Raw genomic sequence first — 19,943 nt, 5'->3', positions numbered from 1 at the left:
CAAAATATTTGCATAAACATTAGTAAATAATTTTAGCCTTAGTGTATTATGATGCAGCAATATGAGAAGAGCAATGGCTTCTAATAGTCCAGCTTGCCCAGCCATGTATTATGTAGTAATACTATGGGCTTTTCGACAGGTCATGATAATCAACTCAGGTTATTTGTAGATTATAGTATGCCTACAGGAACCGTCCATCATTCCATCTACAAGTTTTAGCTTTAGGACATTTTAACTTTGCTAATTAGGTATCTAGGCCACGTACAAAGTACACAAATAGTAAAGTGCCTATCTTCATAAACATGCATCTCAGACGATATTGTCAATCGAGGTCATCGAATGATAAACTGTTTGGTTATGTATAATTAACGTAGGTATTTGAGAAATCATAAATTGCAACTGTGTATATAGACAGTCTCATAAACGTTTTACAAGTAGTATAACTATATAAATATACATATGTGTAACATAATAATAATACTAGGACAACTGTTTAATCTTTAGAATTTATCTCGAAATCTAGAAAATCAAGATGAAATTCAGTCAGTGATCTGTGTGAGTAAGGCGGTACCCCTTATAATCCAGAAAGGTGGGGGTTCGTTGGCAGGTAGTAAAACTGGCAGCACAAAGTTGGTACTGTGGCCTGTTGTAGAAAGCGTGCCGGCTCTCTCTGAAGTCTTGTATAGCGGAGCGTCATACCGTGGATCTGGCTTCGGCAACTCCAATACTGGTTTGAACCACACCACGGGCAAAGGTGGATTCATTTGTCCTGTACATTTAATACTTTATATTTACAATGTCCAATACAAGTCAGCTAATAATTATGAATAAAATGGAGAGAGGCGTTCAAGGATATGAACCATGAAAAATGTGACGACGTTAAAATATTCGTAATAGTTTTCAGTGGTACAAAGAAAATAATATAGGTACTACTACTACTAGTAAGCAGCAGTTTGTTGTAAATTTTTTCAACACCGGAAAATTATTTTTTTTCGGTAGTAACTGGATGTAGTGACGTCCAAACTATGACAATCTCATCATGGATCATTTTAACTGCCGTTATTTAATGTATAATATATAACAAGTAATCAAACCTGGCAGAGCATCCACTAGGCAATTGTTCTGCATATCCCAACGGCCGGCATCAATAAATAGACCATGAATATTTACACCGTCTTGTGGCAGTACCAATTTCCCGTACACAGCTGGTCCTTCATCCTGTATAAAGAAACCACATTTTTTTAAGGAGGAACTCAGAGTCATATTTTAATATTATATACTACACTAGCAGACCACGCGTTGATTTTCCATAGGTTCAGTAGTTGAGTAGCCCATCGTAATAATAATAATAATAATATTTCAGGACAATTCACACAGCGCCATCTAGTCCCAAGCTAAGCAGAGCTTGTGTTATGGATACTAGACAACTGATTTAAATACATGGATACATTTTTTTTGTAAATAAATACATATTATACATAGAAAACACCCACCCACAATCATACTCATGAATACAAATGTTTGTACCGTGCGAGGAATCGAACCCACGATCATCGGATAGTAAAGCGGTGTGCTAAACCACTAGACCACCGAGGCTGTCAAAGTCAAATCGTGGACAATAATGTGACACGTACGTTTTTATATATAAAGATTATACGTGTGATTAATATGTACGATCAGAAAAAATTGATGGGAAGACTATGAAAGGTGGCCAGCAAACCAACTAGGACTGTACTCTAATTTGAATCCAATCCACTTTTAGTATTGTTCTTTTGAAATCTCAATAAATTGGACCGAATAAATTAATTATCATGACTCAACCAATGTAAATAAAATAAAATAAATCATTTATCCATGTAGGACATTTTAGCCTTTAAAATTTTTGTACTATATTTTTTTTTCTTACTGTATGGTTTAACTTAATGTCAGGTTGACATCTACACGATTTCTTCTGGAAACCATTATGATAAATTCCAGGTGAATTTGTCACGATGGGCTAACTGACCAGACCTCATGATTATCTTATCATCGCCTACTGATGCCCGGCGTGAACCGTTAGATCAGACGGGTGACCATTCCATTACCATCCATTAAAAATACTATATATGTAAAAAAACATCCATATCAATTAACTACTTAGAAAACAATAGGAATATCCAAAAAGTTACTTTTGTTTTTTTCTTATTCTGCTTGTATATATCCTCTTGAGAAAGTAAAAAACTAATTGGCTCAAAATCAAACATAAGTGCATCAATGGGCACACGATATCGACGCGCATATGACTGCAGTGACCCAGTCAGGAGACCTTGTGGAAAGAATAACCCCGATACCCAGCTACTAGGTTGCTTGCCATCTATCAGCCATTTCTGTAATATATAAACTATAATTAAATAGGAATCAAATATTACATATACAATTACAATAAGTTATTAATACGTAGGTAATGACCTCAATGAAATCTACTCTAAGAATTAAGTCGTGAATCCAACTGCCAAGTGACTTCAATGAGTTGTAACCTTTCTTATGCCACAACGCGGGAACTCTATTATTTAAAAAGGCATTGAATACTTCTTCAAAAGCTTCCGACATAACAACCACGCCCTGCAATTTAAAGAAGAATAAGTAGATATTAGATAAGTATTCATAAGTACAAGTTCATTTATTTGTTTTAGGTAGTTTTCTTAACTCTTTCTAAATAAATATTTTTTTAATTTTATACGTTGACTCCAAATAATGGGATAATGGTAAGGCAATGATGATGATGATGAAACAGTTCCTTTTATAACAATATTTTTATCTACTTGTGCTTAGATACAAGAGTTAAAAACTTACTTCTTGTATCAAGAAGTATTACAGTAGTGCTATTCTAATATACCGATGACCTAGGACCACGTTGGCCCCATTACGGTAACAAGCCACGTCCTACCGGACACTACAGATACTGTACGCTTAGAAGATAATAGCCCGTATTCGCTATATACTTGTACCATAGGTGGCACAGAGTACCCGAGTGATTTTACACCTCCACAGTTCTATGATAGAGGCCGAAGTGAGTATGTACCTACGACGACTTAGAAGATAATAGGACTTTAAAAATATTTTTAGAACTTCGTTCATGGGTGGAAGTAGATTGTTATTAAAGTGCATTAATAATCCCAATGCTAGCAATGTACCATGTCAGGTCATCCTGCACGCGGTTCCCTTTGGAAACCATCGTGAACTACTTATGGTGAATTTACCACGATGGGCGAACTGACCTGACCTAATACTCATCTTACCCAATGGTGCCCCGCCGCGCCGGCGAAAACCGTTAGCGAAGACGAGTGAACCATTCCAACATTACTCATAAGGAAGAAAAACTTTGGTGCGAACATTACATAGTTACCTTTATGGCTTTCTGTAGTTCATTTAGCGAAGAATGTATTAAACCAAGAAGCGTGTTATATCTGTCAGTTTCGTGTATGAGCACAGTTGTCAGTGAATCCAACTGTCCCATATCGTCAGGTTTAATAAGGTCGGGGTTGATGAGCGACTTGTCAATCTTAGGGGCGATACTCGTGCGAGTCTGGTCACAGATACGCCATACGATTTGATCTGGTGTTTCACCGGTGCCGCCACCACTCGATCGCGGTTGTACATCCACTATAGTTTGAACCAATGTATTTGTCTCTTTATTCTATATAAAAAAATGTAATCAATGAATAATTACATAAATTATTCAAAAATAATAATGTACAGTCAGAGGAAGGGGATTATTAGAAAAGTGGACTAGTGATCACGTATTAGCAATGTACCATGTCAGGTTGACTTCCATTTGCCCTAGAAATAATTGTTTTATTTCCTAGTGAATTTATCTCGATGGGCTAAATAACTTGACCTAATTACTCATCTTATCATACTGCACTGCTGCCCCGCCAGCGTAAACCATTAACTTAGGTGGAGGAGCATTCCATTATAATTGAATTAAAATAAAAAATATATACAGTTGTCAAGGTACCTAACAAAGGTCATTTTTGTGCCCTCCAGTGTCTAAACTTAGGATCTTTTGGGTGTAAGTTGAGGTAGTGAACTACTATTCCTCGATGCTGTAATTAATTAAATTAGCATATCGGTAGAAATCTCACCTCAAATGCGATGTTGGCATTCTCGTGCATACCAAACACCTCTGGGCTTTCTATAACTGGTAATGTTTCAATATATTCACGGTACTTTTCTAACTTTTCAGCTCTGGGACAATAGTAAATGCCAGAACGTGAATAAGCATACCCTTCTTCTAAGATGGGCGGTGAGAAAAATAATTTCAAGATTGTGGTCAAACACCGTTGGTCCCACATGTCGGTTACTCGTCCTCCATACGTGATCGAACCTATACATAAATAGTATTAAATAATTATATCCCTTCATGACTAATATTCCAGTTGGAGTAGTCAAAGTCTCTCAAGTATATCGAATATACTATTTTAAAGTATCTGGCTCCGATTTTTTATACTACAGAATTGACAAATAATTATTCTAGAGAATGGATGGACTACCTAACGAAAAGTAGTAACCGTCCCCTTTAGATATAGAAGTAATAGGTACAAAATAAAGCGACGTCCATTGTTCCTTCATATCTATAAATTAATGTACATATGTAGGTCACAGTGCTACAGGTTCAAGTACCTGACAATAGTCCAATTTATTTCTTCATCATATGTTGCTAGTCCTGACATAAAATCAGGGACCGAACCAAATACTAATTGTAATCATACCTAAGACATAACGAAATGCTTCAAAAATATAACTAAAAAGTATTTGCTAATAAACATAATTTTTAATGCTGACTTCATTCATAAATTTAGAGATAAATTAGTAACTTAGAAAATAAGTGAGAATACCAACTTGTAATATATTCCAATGCATCCCAAGGAATATGACCATCTTCACAAAACATTTGTAAATTCAACATAGCGCATTCACGATCGCTGTTGTTGAATTCATACGTAATATTCCAACCCAACGGTCCAAATTTTTTTCGTTCCTGTATTATTGCATGGAACATACAAATTCCAAATAGCATCGTACGCCAATCTTGTTCTAACACTGGAATTTAAATATTTTTCGTTACCATTATTTATTCCGTTAGTTATTTCTGGTATTCAGATGAATTTATATACTTGAGAGAAAATCAAGTTTTCGGAATGCATACATAGATAATGAGTAAAAAATTGTTTTTTGTGGTATTTATAACAATACATTTTGATGTGTTATTTGGATTCACTGGATATCTTGAGAGAGCATTTGGATTGGTATTAAATTTTTAGTTTTTCTTAATGCTTTATTTGATTAACATAACTCACATTTTCGGACATAATTTGTTGGAATGTTTTGATGATAGGGTTGGAATATTAAAATCATCTGGTAATTCTAAATCTTCACATACACTTACATGTATATATATATGTAAGTACCTATATGTTGACGATGAGATGAGACGTAAATTTGGCATCGTTGGTCTGCTTGAATATTATTTCAAATACTAATTATAATAATTGTAATGATAATTAATATATGTAGGTATATAGTAGGTACCTAGCCTACTATATACCTACATATATTAATTACTTTATTTCGATATTAACAAAAAGTTTCTATTTTTATATGTATTATATTATATAATACCTCCATAGGGAATTTAAAGATGGTTAAATTTACCGTGGTTTTCAAAAAAGTCTTCGTCCATCTCTATAAGAGCTCGTTTGACGTTTGCTTTCAGACCTTTCGGCGGCTCATTGGTAACTTTCACTGAGTTTTGTAATACTGACACCGGGAATTTTGCAGTAGGCATGGAACTCAGGTAGAGACGAAACTCTGGATGAGTCACACTTAGTTCACTGCTAAGATTTGCAACTATGAGCTCTAGGTTCAACATCCAAGATGCAGCTAAGTGGCAATTCTATAAAATAATCAAAACAACGCTTTATGTATAAATAACTAGCATATAGACGTAACATATACATACCGAGTAGGTATAACATAAGATGACCTCGGTGGTTTAGTGGTTTAGCACACCGCTTAACTTCCGATGGTCGCAGGTTCGATACCTTCCACTGTACAAACATTTGAGTATGACTGTGTGTGTTGGTCTGGGTGTTTTATATGTATTTATGTATGTTTTTAATTAAATGTATCTAAGTATTTCCTAGTACCTGTAACACAAGCTCTGCTTAGCTTGGGACTAGATGCCGCTGTGTGAATTGTCCAGAGATATTATTATTGTATATACAGTTAAATTGAAAAAAAATGTATATGTTATTAAATTATACACAATGCAATAGCACCATTTACTTAATGCAGTGTTTGTTAATAATTTCCGATAATATACATATATATATATATATATATAACCAGACATATTTATAAATATGTCTGGTGTCATTTATATATTTTTATGTAACATTAAACACACCTGCAGGAAAATCCAATCACCCCTCGGTTTACCAGAATTGATCATTTTTTCAGCTACTGGACCCTGCCCTTGTCCTAACGAGATAGATCTAACGCGATCACGCATACCCATCTCAGTCGCAAATTTTTGAAATGCACCAAATGGGTCAGAGCCAGTGCTCAGCACAAAAACTAGGGGAATAGTCGATGAAGTGTCGGCATATCTGAAAATGTATATACTAATAAAAATAACTAAAATGATAGATTTTATTGTTGGTAAACCGATTGGAATAAAACAAGCACTACATTAGAAGGTTACAGCAATATATTAATGAAAATCGCAAACAGAAAAAGGCTTAGGATTAGTATATATAAACACACAGACAGAACTTCTAAAAAAATATTATTTTAACAAATTCCCCTAATATTATGTTTCCGTAGAGATAGCGAGCTAGATATCTATTTAGCGATAAGGCCGCCCATTGTTATCTATATATTGTAAATTTGTTGTTTTTTTATATTCATCATTCCATTATCATACACAAAAAATATATGTATATTTTTATACACAAAAAAATACATGTATATTTTTTTGAGTATGATGTTATTGATGAATGTTGCACCCGCCTGCGCTAACGACTTACGCTGGCGGGACACCAGTGGAGGATGATCGGGTGAACATAATTTATGTAAGTACCTAATTGTTATTTTCTTTCTGTGAGAGGAACAGTACAATTTTTTCATTCCTTCATTCATAGTCAGCGTTAATCAGATACCTACGATCCACAACTGTGGATGGATCGTAGGTAGGATCTGTTGAATTCGCTACAATGAGCTATTCGCTGTCTGACCTCTCTTCATCTTAATTTGCCCGTTAACTACTGTTGCTCTACCAAATTATACCTAAAAGTGATGCCCTGTAGGTACATATTCCATTACTCAATTTTATATTTATATGTTTATGTATATTATCTATAAATCATAGTGTTAGTGTTACCTCTATGGCAAAAATCAATAATGTATGTACAATTGTACCTAAGAATGTGCCAGTTTTAACACCTTGGTAACACCTTTTTCCATTAATATACGGCCTGTATTTTTAATTTCTATTTGGCGAATGAGATTTAGGGCTACTTGATATTTAGGCCACTTAAGAGTATTATTATCAGTAAATATATTTAATATTTTACAAATTAGTTGTAATTTCATATTTTACTAAAACTTTGTGGAGTCTTGTAATTTTATAGTTATGTTTAGTGTTTTATTTCTAATCAATATTAAATTATTTTATTTACACAACAATTTTATTTTAATGAAGCTTTACGTTTTTAGCTCGAATATCTGACACTATATTGGCAACACTGCAACAATGACTTCATTGATTATGAGAATAAATTCTATCTGATCTGTGGTCAAGTCATAGTCAAACTCAAATAAAGGAATCGTCGATTCATCGAAGAGGGTATCAATAATTTAGTTTGTGTTAATTGTTCATAGAATGATAGAATTAATGAGACCTTTCACTTCAATCTTAGTTTTATTACATCTGTAGACATATTTGGGATTTGGTCCTAATAGTAAGTATCTAAATTTTATTCAAAAATGTAGAAGTCCTACATAATTAAAATTTTGTATTTTATCGTATCTATCCATGTTACTGAAAAGCGACTATATATAATACCTACAATAATATTATATTTGTGATTGTACATATTTAAAAGATCTTCTTAATGAGAATTATTGAATAATTAGTTATCTTAGCAATACTAAGGATAGCTGCTTACTTGACTGTTTTAATAACAGATTTATGAAGATTTGTCTGTAGTAACAAGAATTTGAAGCGATCATGGCGTCAAATACAAATGTATCTAAGACGAAATTTACATTAAACAACGGGACAGAAATGCCAGCTATTGGATGTAAGTATACACTGATACTCTTTACAGTATAACTTAATTCATAACACACCTGTTTTAATGTAATATGATTTAAGTAATATACAATGGTTCCTTTAATAGTTACTACAAATTAATTAACCACACCCATTCCAATTCTTAATTAGGGCTAATATTTTTTATGAAAAAATGAACAATAAAGTTCTGTGGGTGACAATTTTAATTAGCTGTAGTATATAATGGGACTGCTATTGTATGAACAACATATCTGGCACTTGATTATAGAAAGAAAAGTTGTAATTACACCATTTTCATTACCAAATATTTAATTACAGTAGGCACTTTCCGTATCAAAACTGAAAATGCCATAATGAGTACTGTTGATTCCGCCCTGGCTGCTGGATATCGTTTGTTTGGTAAGTTATCTTTATAGATATCTTATGGTAATAAATGTATCTGGTGATTTTATATTTATTTATAAAATATGTCTACATATTTTTATATGTTTTAAAAAAATCTGTTATTTAAAGATACTGCTGCGGTCTACGGAAATGAATTCTATTTGAAAAATGCATTTCGAACTTTACTACCAAAGTATGGTCTTAGAAGAGAGGATATTTTTGTGACAACCAAGCTGTGTATGTATTATACACTTTTTTCTACACATTGTAACAATAAATAAATTATAATAATTTATTTATATATATGTTTGTTATTAAAATATATTTTTTTATAGCACCATCTAATCATGGGAACCGAGATGTTACTGAAAGAGCTTATAGGAAATCACTGCAGAACCTTGGGTTAGACTATGTGGATTTGTACTTAATTCACTTTCCTGGTACTGCTAATACTGCCGCTGATGATATTTTAAATGTAAAAATCCGTGATCAGACTTGGGCTGGATTGGCTTCACTTTATGATGAAGGTCTAATTAAAGCTATTGGTGTGTCGAACTTTACAGTTAGACATCTACAACAAGTAATCTCTGCTACTCATGGTGTTGTACCAGCTGTTAATCAGGTATTTCAAATTGTCTTCCTTTTGCTATTATATAGTAAATGCTATGATATGATATTTATATATTATTGCTATGATATTTGAAATACATATTGCCTGTGTATATTAATCAGTAATACTTTTCAGGTTGAATGGCATCCTTACTACTTCCAACATGATCTCATGGAATATTGTAAGAGGAATGGTATTGTTCTTCAAGCTTACTGCTCGTTTGGTGGTACTTCATCTTCAAACATGAATTTAATGCAAGATCCAGTGGTGAACAGCATAGCTAAAAAATTTGATGTTACTTGTGCCCAAGTACTTTTGAAATGGGCTCTTCAACAAGGTGTTGCTGTGATCCCGAAATCCACTGATCCCCAACGTATCAAAGAAAATATTTCGCTAAATTTTACTATACCAAATGGGGATATCATAGCCCTTAATGCACTTGGAGAACGCAATATTAAATATGCTTGGGATCCTAGTGTTGTAGCTTAATAACATTTACATTCTTATATCCTTTATTAATTAAATGTGTGTGATATGGTCGTACATAACGTACGACAATAAGCAGGGTCATTAAATTAATTATGTAATTTAATGCTTAGCAAATGTTTACGATGACGGAAGATGAAGTTGATAAATGGTCGGATATACTCAATAAAGTATGATTATTATCATTACAATGGTCTTTTGCTCTAAATTTTTTATTTTTATTAATTTGAATGAAACAGTTTATTGTCCTAGGCAATTATCTCTGTGAAATATTGTCACCAGCTGTGCTCGTGGTTTCATCCGCAAGAAATTTATAACCTATGTGTTATACTGATGTGTAAGCTACATAACTCTTAAAGTTTCATCAAAATCCGTTCAGTAATGTATGTGTGTAAGAGTAACAACCATCCCTATCCATCCATAAACATAAACATTCGCATTTATAGTATTACTAAGATATAGCCGTATAGCTTCTTTGTTACACGATGTTGATTTAAATATTTCTTTTTTAGTCCACATATTCTCATAATATATGTATATTATAAATTATATACTACATTATAATTCATAACACAATGAAATACTACGAATAGACCCTTGTATACTACAAACATTTAAAATAAACTTTATATTTTGAATAGTTCATCATTTGTCTCAAGATACAAATGGTAAAAAGTATACTTGCAGCGTATTGAGTTGTACTGTAGGACTCTCTATGAACACTGAACCTAGACTGGTGCTCACATATTGTGCTATTGCGAACACCAATTTTTCTTCTCTCAAACACTTTATGATCATGAGCTTCTCGAAACTTGTCAGTCGTTCATTCCAGTCTACTTTTGGCTGTGCGTTCTCTTGTTTATTCACATGAATATCCTGTAATATACGTACAAATAAGTAAGTGCGTCACTTCTGATACTTTTAAGCAGCGAAATTATACATCCTAGTTATCTAGCGACTGAAAGTTACTGCGCGATGGAATTTATTCAAGGAACATTGAATATACTTTTCTTGACTCTATTTTTACGGGAATGGTAAAAAGCTGACAGCCGTCCTGATGGTAAGTGGTAACTGTTGCTTATAAATCAAGGACATCACAACATGTGATGCCCGTGATACCACTCCTGCATTGCTATTCCGGAAGACTGAGATGCCTCTATATCCTGTAATTGCTAACCCTTCAATCGAAACATAGCATACAAAGCAAGCTGTATAAGGGCTGAAACATGTCAGACATAGGTTGTGCCTAAGCAGACGTCGTTTTACGAATTATTATTATCAAGTTATCGACAATTACCTAGTCTGTACATACCCGGTACGTATAAAAAATAAATGAAAAATTGTGCATACTGCGCCGTCTCGAATTCTTTTATAAAGTAATCAATAGCCAAGCTTCATATGTAAGTGTAGTGCGGAGCGTGTAATTGTATAGGTGTATCTGTAATACTTATATAATTTGTTGTTTTTAAACCTTGTGTGGTTAGATATTTATCGATGAGGTTGTATAGCATCTATTCGGTACAATTTTAGTAGCATAACAAAGACACTAGTCTTTGGCGTGGCTCAGCGGCGTACATGCGCAGTCAACAGACGATCCCACCACAAAATGTAGGTTGCCTAAACTGCTCTAATGATCGACTTTAGAGTTACATTCCAGTTTTAAATTTTCATTAATATACTTTTTCTATTAGCTTATAGCGAGAGTATTCGCTTCGCCCGGGTGCTCATTGGTTTATAACTTTTATATTTTATATTAATTATATATAATATATAGCCTATGGCACTCTACAAAAATGTACCTTTCAAACAACGAAACAATGGGGAGTAGGGATCGTTAGTAATGGGAACCGTTGGCTCCATTGCTAGTAATGTACCATGTCAGGTGAACCATTACGCGGTCCCTCTTCAAAGCCATCGTCGTTAAATCTTAGTGAATCTATGGGCTAACCAATCTGAGTATCATTCTTATTCTATCACCTTTTATTGGGCACCGTCAGCGTATACCGTTAGCGCAGATGGGTACATGTACCATACCATACTACATAATCCATTACAAACAAATAAAATTTTTGTTTGTCTGTCTGTTTGTTCCTGCTAATCTGTGAAAAGGCTGGAAGTATTTTGACGGGACTTTTAGTGGCAGGTAGCTGATGTAAGAAGGAAAAACGTAAGCATCTTTTATTTTAGAAAAATATAGTTAAATTCCACACAGACGAAGTTGCGGCTGCAGCTATTACTTAATATAGATATAAGTATGAATTGGTAATTTTAGGAAATTATATAAGACTTACCACACTGAATGAGCCCAGTGTAATTGGTATTTTCTTGATACAGTCGTCAACTAGTCCCGCGAAGTGTAGATCCATTTCATTTAAATGATTGGCAGCCAACCACATTTGATCTGTTAGGGTTTCTATCGGCGGCTTTTTAGGTGGCACCTTTTTAAAATTTAGAAGAGGAATTTATGGTAATTTTATAGTATTTCGCTAAATTAATATGTAACCAACATGATACATACATATTTATGTATTTTTATTTATTTATGTATATTTTAAATATATATTATAGTTTTTATATTATCACAGTTTTAACTACTACCCTACAACGCTTGCTATTTGTACCTAAAGGTAGCTGTAGAGAATGCCTTATGGCATTAAGCCGTTATATACGCCTTTTGTACACGAGTTTTTGTACAAAAAAGTAACAATTCTGCAAGTAACATAAGTTTAGGTACTGATAAATGTTGATAAAAAATGTTACGGTTTTGATTCGGAGATGAGGCGGAGAAAAAGCCGTAGATCTGTAAATAGGTTTTATAATAGCCTCAGAATATGTAAAGTATTGAATAAAAAAGATACAAACTACTTTAGTTCCAGCTGGCCCACGCAGTATAAAATTCCATTGGTCATATTCGACCAATCCGATATTAAGGTACACGGCCATATTCAGCAGGAAGCTGAATACAAGTTTGTGTCGTTCGAACAGACCTCGCGAGACATTTCTGTACACTGAAAGCGTTATCTCGCGGAGAAGGATCTCTAGTCTTGTCTCAAGAACGTTGCACTTTTCACTTTTCTCAATCACCAAATTAAATACCTGTTAACATTTTTGTAATATAAAAAAGTATATTACAATGTACCGGAATATTGGAAGGCTGTCTTTGTTTTCACATCAGACCTCTACGCTCGTTCATTATTTTACATGTTTAGTAGGTGTCTATAGGTGACTAAAGAAGTTATTATTATTGATTAAGCATTTTATTAAAAACTAAAACTAAACTAAAATAAGATAAATAATAAGATAAGGGATTTATATAATTAAGAGATAAATAATATAATTTCTTGACTAAGAGTCAATTATATTTATATTAGAATTCATATTTGTCTTGGAGTAGGAAAATATATTATTTAGTTGGAATGTTTTGAATTCAATTGATTCATACACTATAGTAGTATTAATATTAGTAGTAATATTTCGTTATCAAAATTGTCCTCTGTATTCGATTCTGCGAATAATAATCATTATTTGCTTTTTTTTTAATTTTACGGGAATTTGAATGTTCGATTCCTACCTGGTTGAAATATTTTAATGAAAACTGGTACATAGGATCTATGTCCGCCAACTGTGCCACTGCAAAATAAAGTACAGCGCCCCGGGTGGCTACTGTACGATATTTTTCCCGGGCTGCCGATATATTGATCTCTGTCGCTTCAGTCTCTTCTAGTCGGGCGTTAATTATTTCTGAAGTTTCCTATAATTTTATCACGTGTCATGCGTTATTAAAGTTAGTTAAATTCTGATATTAATATAATTAATTAAATTCTGTATCTATATCTATAGTAGGTATATAATGTACACAATACTGTTTTTTATTAATGATGTTTCAGTTTGTTCTCGGTCGGTAGGCCCTATACTTTACATTTTACTCGCCTAAATAGACATCTAATCTAAACTATGATAAATACTAGGTATAGGGGTACATTAAAATCAACAAAGTAATAAATAAATTCAAACTCACTTTACTCTCATTAAGTGTTTCAATAAGCTCTTCATCGTCAAGTATATTTCCGGAGGAGGCATATAGTAGGCGTAAGATTTTATCCTCTATTTCTAGCAGCGTCGCCTTGTCAGTATTGATGCGTACAATCAACTCTGTACGCAACAATTCCAAATCGGGTCTTTCCAGTCTCACCACATCGCTGCATCAGAATCGTTCATTAGTCTAAATTATGAAACGATATTAAAAAATAATAAAAAACGATAAATGTAGGTAGATACATATCCTTATCATCTATATCGCCATCCACGGCTACGTCCACACGAAGTCTTTGGTCTTTGTCTGTGTTCTAGGGAACTTTCAGAATATTATAATAAAACTTAGTGATCGATAATCCACAAATTACGTCACACGAATAAGATGTTCGGACTTTCTCTCTTATCGTAACTGATCACATTCGTGAAACTTCCGCAACAATTACTAATATAATATTAATAAATATTTTTACAATTTTGTACTAGAGAACCTATCATATATTCTTTAACAAAATGATTTTATAAATAATAATTTATGATAACATTTAGTTAGTATAAGATTTTTGTTATTAATTAATTGGCTGTGTGTTAATCGAGACTTAGTTTTTACAATCATATTAATTCTAGATTTGATAGAAATCGATTTCTAATAGTAATCAAATATCCAACATGTTTTAAATAATTAATATATAAGGAATGTAAATAATTAATTGATTAATGTACTAACGCTAATAGTTGATCTTCGAGACCGGACTGCGTGACAGTGAAATTAACAAGTGTGACTTGGATGCAGATCTCGGGCAGGTAGTGAGGATTTGCGAGCTTAGTTGTTAAGTATAGGCGGAAATTCGTATCATATTCGATGTCACTGTCGCCCAAGTGGATTAGCAACCGACCCGCCTGTCAATAACAATTTAAATAAAATAGAATAGAATAAATTTATTACAACACACAACGACTAGAGGATTCGATCCGATCGATTTTTCTATACCTGGGATTTCAGGATAATATACAGTTAATCCGGGGTTAGTATTGGTGATAAAAATACTATAAAACAAATCAAAATCTATCTTTAGTTAAATCTTAAAAATAATAAAACATTATTATACTTTCTTCTGATAAAATAAACAACCTTTTGTAAATAATTTATGAAATAGTTTCATAAATTATTTACAGAATTGCCTAGTTTGTTTATTTTATTTTACAATAAATCGACATCAGATTTTAAAATACTATTGATACCAAAGTAAGTGCCATTCGTTTCACGCAAATTTTTCGTAGCATATATAAAAAAAAATATCAACCTGAAAAACGAAAATTAATGCCGCATTAAATTTAATTCCGATAATTTCGGGACATAATGGCCGAGATCCCGGTATTGAAACCTCTTAACACGACACAATAATAACGCTCATAGAAAATAAATAATTTATCAGTGTAGGTACATAAACAATGAACAACAGTTGCAACATAAATTATGATATATAGGTCATCTACTAGAGTGCTGTGTCGGCATCCATCTCACCATTGTGCCGTGACTATTGATTTTGTATAACTCCACCTATATTTGTTGTCGCCTTCAACCGTACTATTAATAATACGATTCTACGTATAAGCTTTGTATATTGTACTTTTTAGTCATTCAGAATATTCTACAGCATCGTACAACCCAACGGCAACCTTTGTTCGACTTTTTAATTTCGTTAAAAGCAATTGCATTAAATATTTTTCAGACTTTCATAATAAACTGGGCACAAATTTAATGTAAGCTCGAATATTTTGAAAAATTATCTCTTGAAATGAACAGACATTTTCTAAACATAGGTGAAAGCTTTTAAATTTTTTTAATCATTATACCTTAACAAATATTAAATATATTCCACTAAGGATTTAGACGGTAAATCCTTTTACTTAGTGGAATATATTTAATATTTGTTAAGGTATTTGCTTTTCTAGAACTTAATATTAGCATATTTCCTATTCGTTTATGAATACCAGAGTTCGTTTATAAATAAAGTAGTCGTTTACTATTCCGAATTCCGGCTGAGTTTAAAACTGACCGACGGAAAACAAAAATTGATTTATATTTCCAACTGACTTTCTGGTGAAAGAAATACCGATGTCAACTTAAATGCTGCTCCCTCTGAATTATAGACCGTTTTGTTTAAATTAATATCTTTTAATTTGGTTATAAACACCTATTGTAACAGTTCTTTATTTGAGACAAATATTATTATTACTATGAAACCAAAAACTAATCCGAGAGACGGTGGTAGGCTTGTCCACTGCCACGTTCGGTTCAACTCTAATATAATGGGCATGTCAGTGTTGCATTTACCACAACATCGATAATTGGCAATATCTATGACTATCCCATCTCGAATAGTAATGACGGTATGATTGTGTGTGTATATACTGTAGTTTATACACTTGTAGGTGTCTTTAAAATTACTATGTGTAATTACCTGTAGGAAAGTTTGTTTGAGTAGCACAGGCGACAGCGTAGCCTCGAGAGTTTCGCCCAAGTCCTCTATGAGCATGGGCCATCCGAGTCGGATGCAATTTTCTAGTACACGCAAGTACGACGAATCACTTAATTTTGTTATCTGTAGGCCATTGTCGCGCTCCATATTTTTTATCCATCTATTTGCCTTGAAAATTATTTCAATAGAAATTAATATTTCAGTTTGTATTAAAGGAATCGTATATAGGGTTACCTACTGCAGGCAGGATATTGACGTAATGGAATCAATATTAAATTGAAAGCGTATCGAATAAATAACATCTTTGAAGGAAATATAGTTCTTGTGGCATTCGTTAGGCATCCTGACAAGCTGAACATTTTATAGTAGTCAATCATAAATTACTGGATTTTTTTTTTCTATTCAATATTGTAACTATGTGATTTCAATCTTTTTCTATGAAATAAATATACCTATAGATATATTTAAGATTACTAAATCAATTTGTAAATAAACGCACTTGCTCCTGTGGATCTATGGTAAGTGGCCATCTTCCCGCACGTGTCACTAATATCCCATTCTCTGTAGAGACGGCATCGCGCGGCAAACCTTGTGAATTCCATGTCCGCACAGTATAGGAATCCGCCATTATTGATATTAAACTGTCGGAAATATAACTTACAATAAATATATACTTAGTAGTTCCCTGTGCCTAACTTTACTAAAGTCTAGTCTATTGTGTAGTATTGAGTCGCTACGTATTCTTTTCTAGACCATTATTTAATTAAAAAAAAAAACAAAACGTGAAATACTTTGCGAAATAGAATTATAAATAACATTAGTATTACCATCCACATCATTTGAATATGAATTTGTTCTATCCGTAGTGTTACTCATTTCTAAAAACTATCAGACAAAAGTTATAAATCATATCAGAGGTCTATATAGCTTCTTAAGCTACTGAAACATCTTAAAGCTGACAACTGATAAGACCATTAAGGGCTGTAGCTGGTAAACACACCGCTAGACTTCCAAATGGTCGTGGATTCGAGCACAAGATATTTACTTTTATTAATTAACGTGACGGTCGGTCTGGTTGTTGTATATAATCTGTACATTGTCTACATGTATAATATACGATACTAGGATCAATATCTACATAGCTTGTGTTAGTATCTCTCCCATAGAGCTGCCAATAAGTTCCGGTAGAAGAATCTTGTGTTAATCTACATTTTCTGTTTAAATTTCATTCGAATCAGTTCAGCACTTTTTAGCGTAAAAAAGTAAAATAAAACATCAACCCTAAAAAAAATTCCCGTTATTAATATTAGTAGTATTACGCATTATTCTCTTCACCTTGGGACTGTGTAATCTGTCCAAGGTATAAAATACTAATGTATACAGTATACAAACTCGAATGTATCAGACGACGGTATTTCCAGTTCTCTGCACTGTTTTATCCATTTCTCTTCCAGCTCACGTCTGTAATGGGAAGGGAAAGCGCCGAAGTATGCAATGCACCCTGATGCGATGATTACATCGCCCGTCGTGCAATACAGTTGATGCGTCGCAGTCTGTACAGTGCACAAAATAGCTTATTCCAATGGAATAAGTTCTCAATTCGAATGTAGTTTGTTACGTGTTATGTCTCGTTATCTTGTGATTACTTTTATTAAAATCGATAAAGTTGATTTACCTTTGTGCTGGTCCTATATTAATTTGGTCACAAGTGGAATTAAGTTATTCTATGTGAATAGATATACTAATAGATACGTACTTGCAAAAAAATATCAGTTATTCTTTAAAGATATATTTAAATATTTAAGAATGATGTTATACAAAGAATTGTATGCTCTATAAACATAGTTTTAGTTGAAATTATTCGTTATCGAGTATTATACTATTATTATAGCAAGATTGTTACATGTCAACCCTTATCACTTAGGGGTATAAAAAATAGTTAGTAGCCGATTCTCAGACCTACTGAATATACATATAAAATTTCATAAAAATCTGTTAAGCCGTTTGGGAGGAGTATGGTAACTAACATTATGACACGAGAATTTTTATATAAGTTCCCGGAACCTCTCCACTAACATTTGAACTTTATGGTATGGTATTAAAGTTCAAATTTACTTTTAAGTATCATTAAGAATTGTTTGTATGGGTTTACAGAAAACTGTTGTTTTTAGGCATTTTTAGGCAATTTTTTAAATTTTTCTCTCCGTCAGAACCAACTTCGTACCTCAAGGAATATTATAAAAAAAGAATTATCGAAATCGGTTCGGTAGTTCTCGAGATTAGCGCTTACCAACACATTTAGCGATTCATTTTTATATATAAGATATCAGATGGCGTTAATTTAAATATTTAATAATTGTTTGATCATGCCTATATTTAGAGCATTATATTATAATTGCGAAATTTTTGATCCATTACACAGATTTAGCACTTAGTAAGTCGAATATATAAAATCAGTCACTAGAAAATAACTAAACTTAGAACCATTATCCTGTACCGTCAATACCTACCTGATACCTAGACAATGGCCGTAATACATCATACTACCACTGCATAACCATTTCATTTATCAGAAAATCAGAGACCTTTAATAGATATCTTCATTAGTAGATAATATTTGTACATGTTTTATATAATGATCTGTTTCGTCCTTTTATTTTGAAACATTTTTTTCTTTTGCTATGTCTTGTAACACTGCATAAAATACTTTTGTGGGTTTTGCTTCTTATAAATGAGTGGGTTAATTTTTAATAAGGTTTCGATCGATAGGCGTGTCAAGGGTATAGTAAAGGCTTAACTTAATTTGGAACTAGATATGATTATTATTTTACCTTAACACTAAGCTCCCATCGCGTTTTCTCGTCGGCCAACGCCTGTGTAAGTTTGCCGGCACGAGACAATCTCGCGGCGGCCAGGTCTACATCCGCTTGGAGTTTTATGCGTTCATCTTCCACGACCTGCATATGACAACGACTTTCCTTAAGAGCAACTTTATGACAAGAAAACCAGTACCAGTTGAGTTTTATGTCAGTCCCTCCCAACTGAATTAGGTAGCTAACCGAACTGAACTCTTCTCTATGTTAAATATTTTTCCGTAACCGCGTCTCAAATAATATGCTTATAAATAATGATTAAATTATATTTATTCACTTTGACTCAGTCTACGTGAGTATGAATATAGTATTCAGGCTCTGTGGTACACGCTTCCATAATACGTATTTACGAAACTTAGGTACTATGTTTCGTAAGATTTTTGAACTCTTTTAATTAATATAAAATTTATATTTATCACTTACCCACAATGATTTGGTTTGTGTTGAATGTCTTTGTTCAATACAAATAAATTTTATCATTTACATTTTAGTGATTTGTACCTATATATTTTATTCTATAATATTGTTCGGGTGAATATAAAATTAAAATTGATTTTAATCAGTACGTTTTAACTAATAGTTTCTAAATATATAAATAACAAATTAGTACGAGTTTTTTATATTTTATAATAATAGTCTAAATACTAAGAGAAGAACTCCGCAAATACAAACAAATTTACTAATTTACTTACTACTCTGCAAAACAAATTTACCAAAATGGACAAAGCATTTTCTCC

General features: G+C 32.9%; 2 protein-coding genes across 2 annotated transcripts in view; one reads left to right on the top strand and one right to left on the bottom strand.

Annotated features, from left to right (window-relative positions):
• Positions 1-16: 16 nt before the first annotated feature.
• The window catches only part of LOC131849152 (dynein axonemal heavy chain 6), a 50,907-nt gene continuing 30,980 nt past the window's right edge, over positions 17-19,943 (bottom strand). The window contains exons 49-67 of the mRNA XM_059199149.1: positions 19,165-19,290; positions 17,726-17,886; positions 16,833-16,974; positions 16,316-16,501; positions 14,578-14,750; positions 13,837-14,017; positions 13,390-13,569; positions 12,681-12,914; positions 12,110-12,256; positions 10,504-10,694; positions 6,449-6,650; positions 5,695-5,935; positions 4,882-5,082; positions 4,125-4,366; positions 3,386-3,676; positions 2,449-2,601; positions 2,169-2,366; positions 1,095-1,218; positions 17-769 (exon numbers count right to left, since the gene is read on the bottom strand). Coding sequence (XP_059055132.1) covers positions 540-769; positions 1,095-1,218; positions 2,169-2,366; positions 2,449-2,601; positions 3,386-3,676; positions 4,125-4,366; positions 4,882-5,082; positions 5,695-5,935; positions 6,449-6,650; positions 10,504-10,694; positions 12,110-12,256; positions 12,681-12,914; positions 13,390-13,569; positions 13,837-14,017; positions 14,578-14,750; positions 16,316-16,501; positions 16,833-16,974; positions 17,726-17,886; positions 19,165-19,290 — 3,603 coding nt within the window. The 3' untranslated portion in view covers positions 17-539. The remainder of the gene's footprint in view (positions 770-1,094; positions 1,219-2,168; positions 2,367-2,448; positions 2,602-3,385; positions 3,677-4,124; positions 4,367-4,881; positions 5,083-5,694; positions 5,936-6,448; positions 6,651-10,503; positions 10,695-12,109; positions 12,257-12,680; positions 12,915-13,389; positions 13,570-13,836; positions 14,018-14,577; positions 14,751-16,315; positions 16,502-16,832; positions 16,975-17,725; positions 17,887-19,164; positions 19,291-19,943) is intronic.
• On the top strand, positions 7,812-9,993 carry LOC131849182 (uncharacterized oxidoreductase YtbE-like). The gene is made up of 6 exons (XM_059199184.1): positions 7,812-8,003; positions 8,230-8,345; positions 8,657-8,737; positions 8,852-8,959; positions 9,058-9,344; positions 9,468-9,993. Exons 2-6 carry the CDS (start codon positions 8,273-8,275, stop codon positions 9,819-9,821), a joined length of 903 nt encoding a protein of 300 aa, XP_059055167.1. The 5' UTR covers positions 7,812-8,003; positions 8,230-8,272; the 3' UTR covers positions 9,822-9,993.

This window comes from Achroia grisella, unplaced genomic scaffold (genome assembly GCF_030625045.1).
Source record: "Achroia grisella isolate CSIRO2021 unplaced genomic scaffold, CSIRO_AGI_Agris_v1 utg640, whole genome shotgun sequence".
Lineage (NCBI taxonomy): Eukaryota > Metazoa > Arthropoda > Insecta > Lepidoptera > Pyralidae > Achroia > Achroia grisella.
Note: the sequence above shows the minus strand (reverse complement) of the source record. Positions and strands in the feature narration are given on the sequence as shown.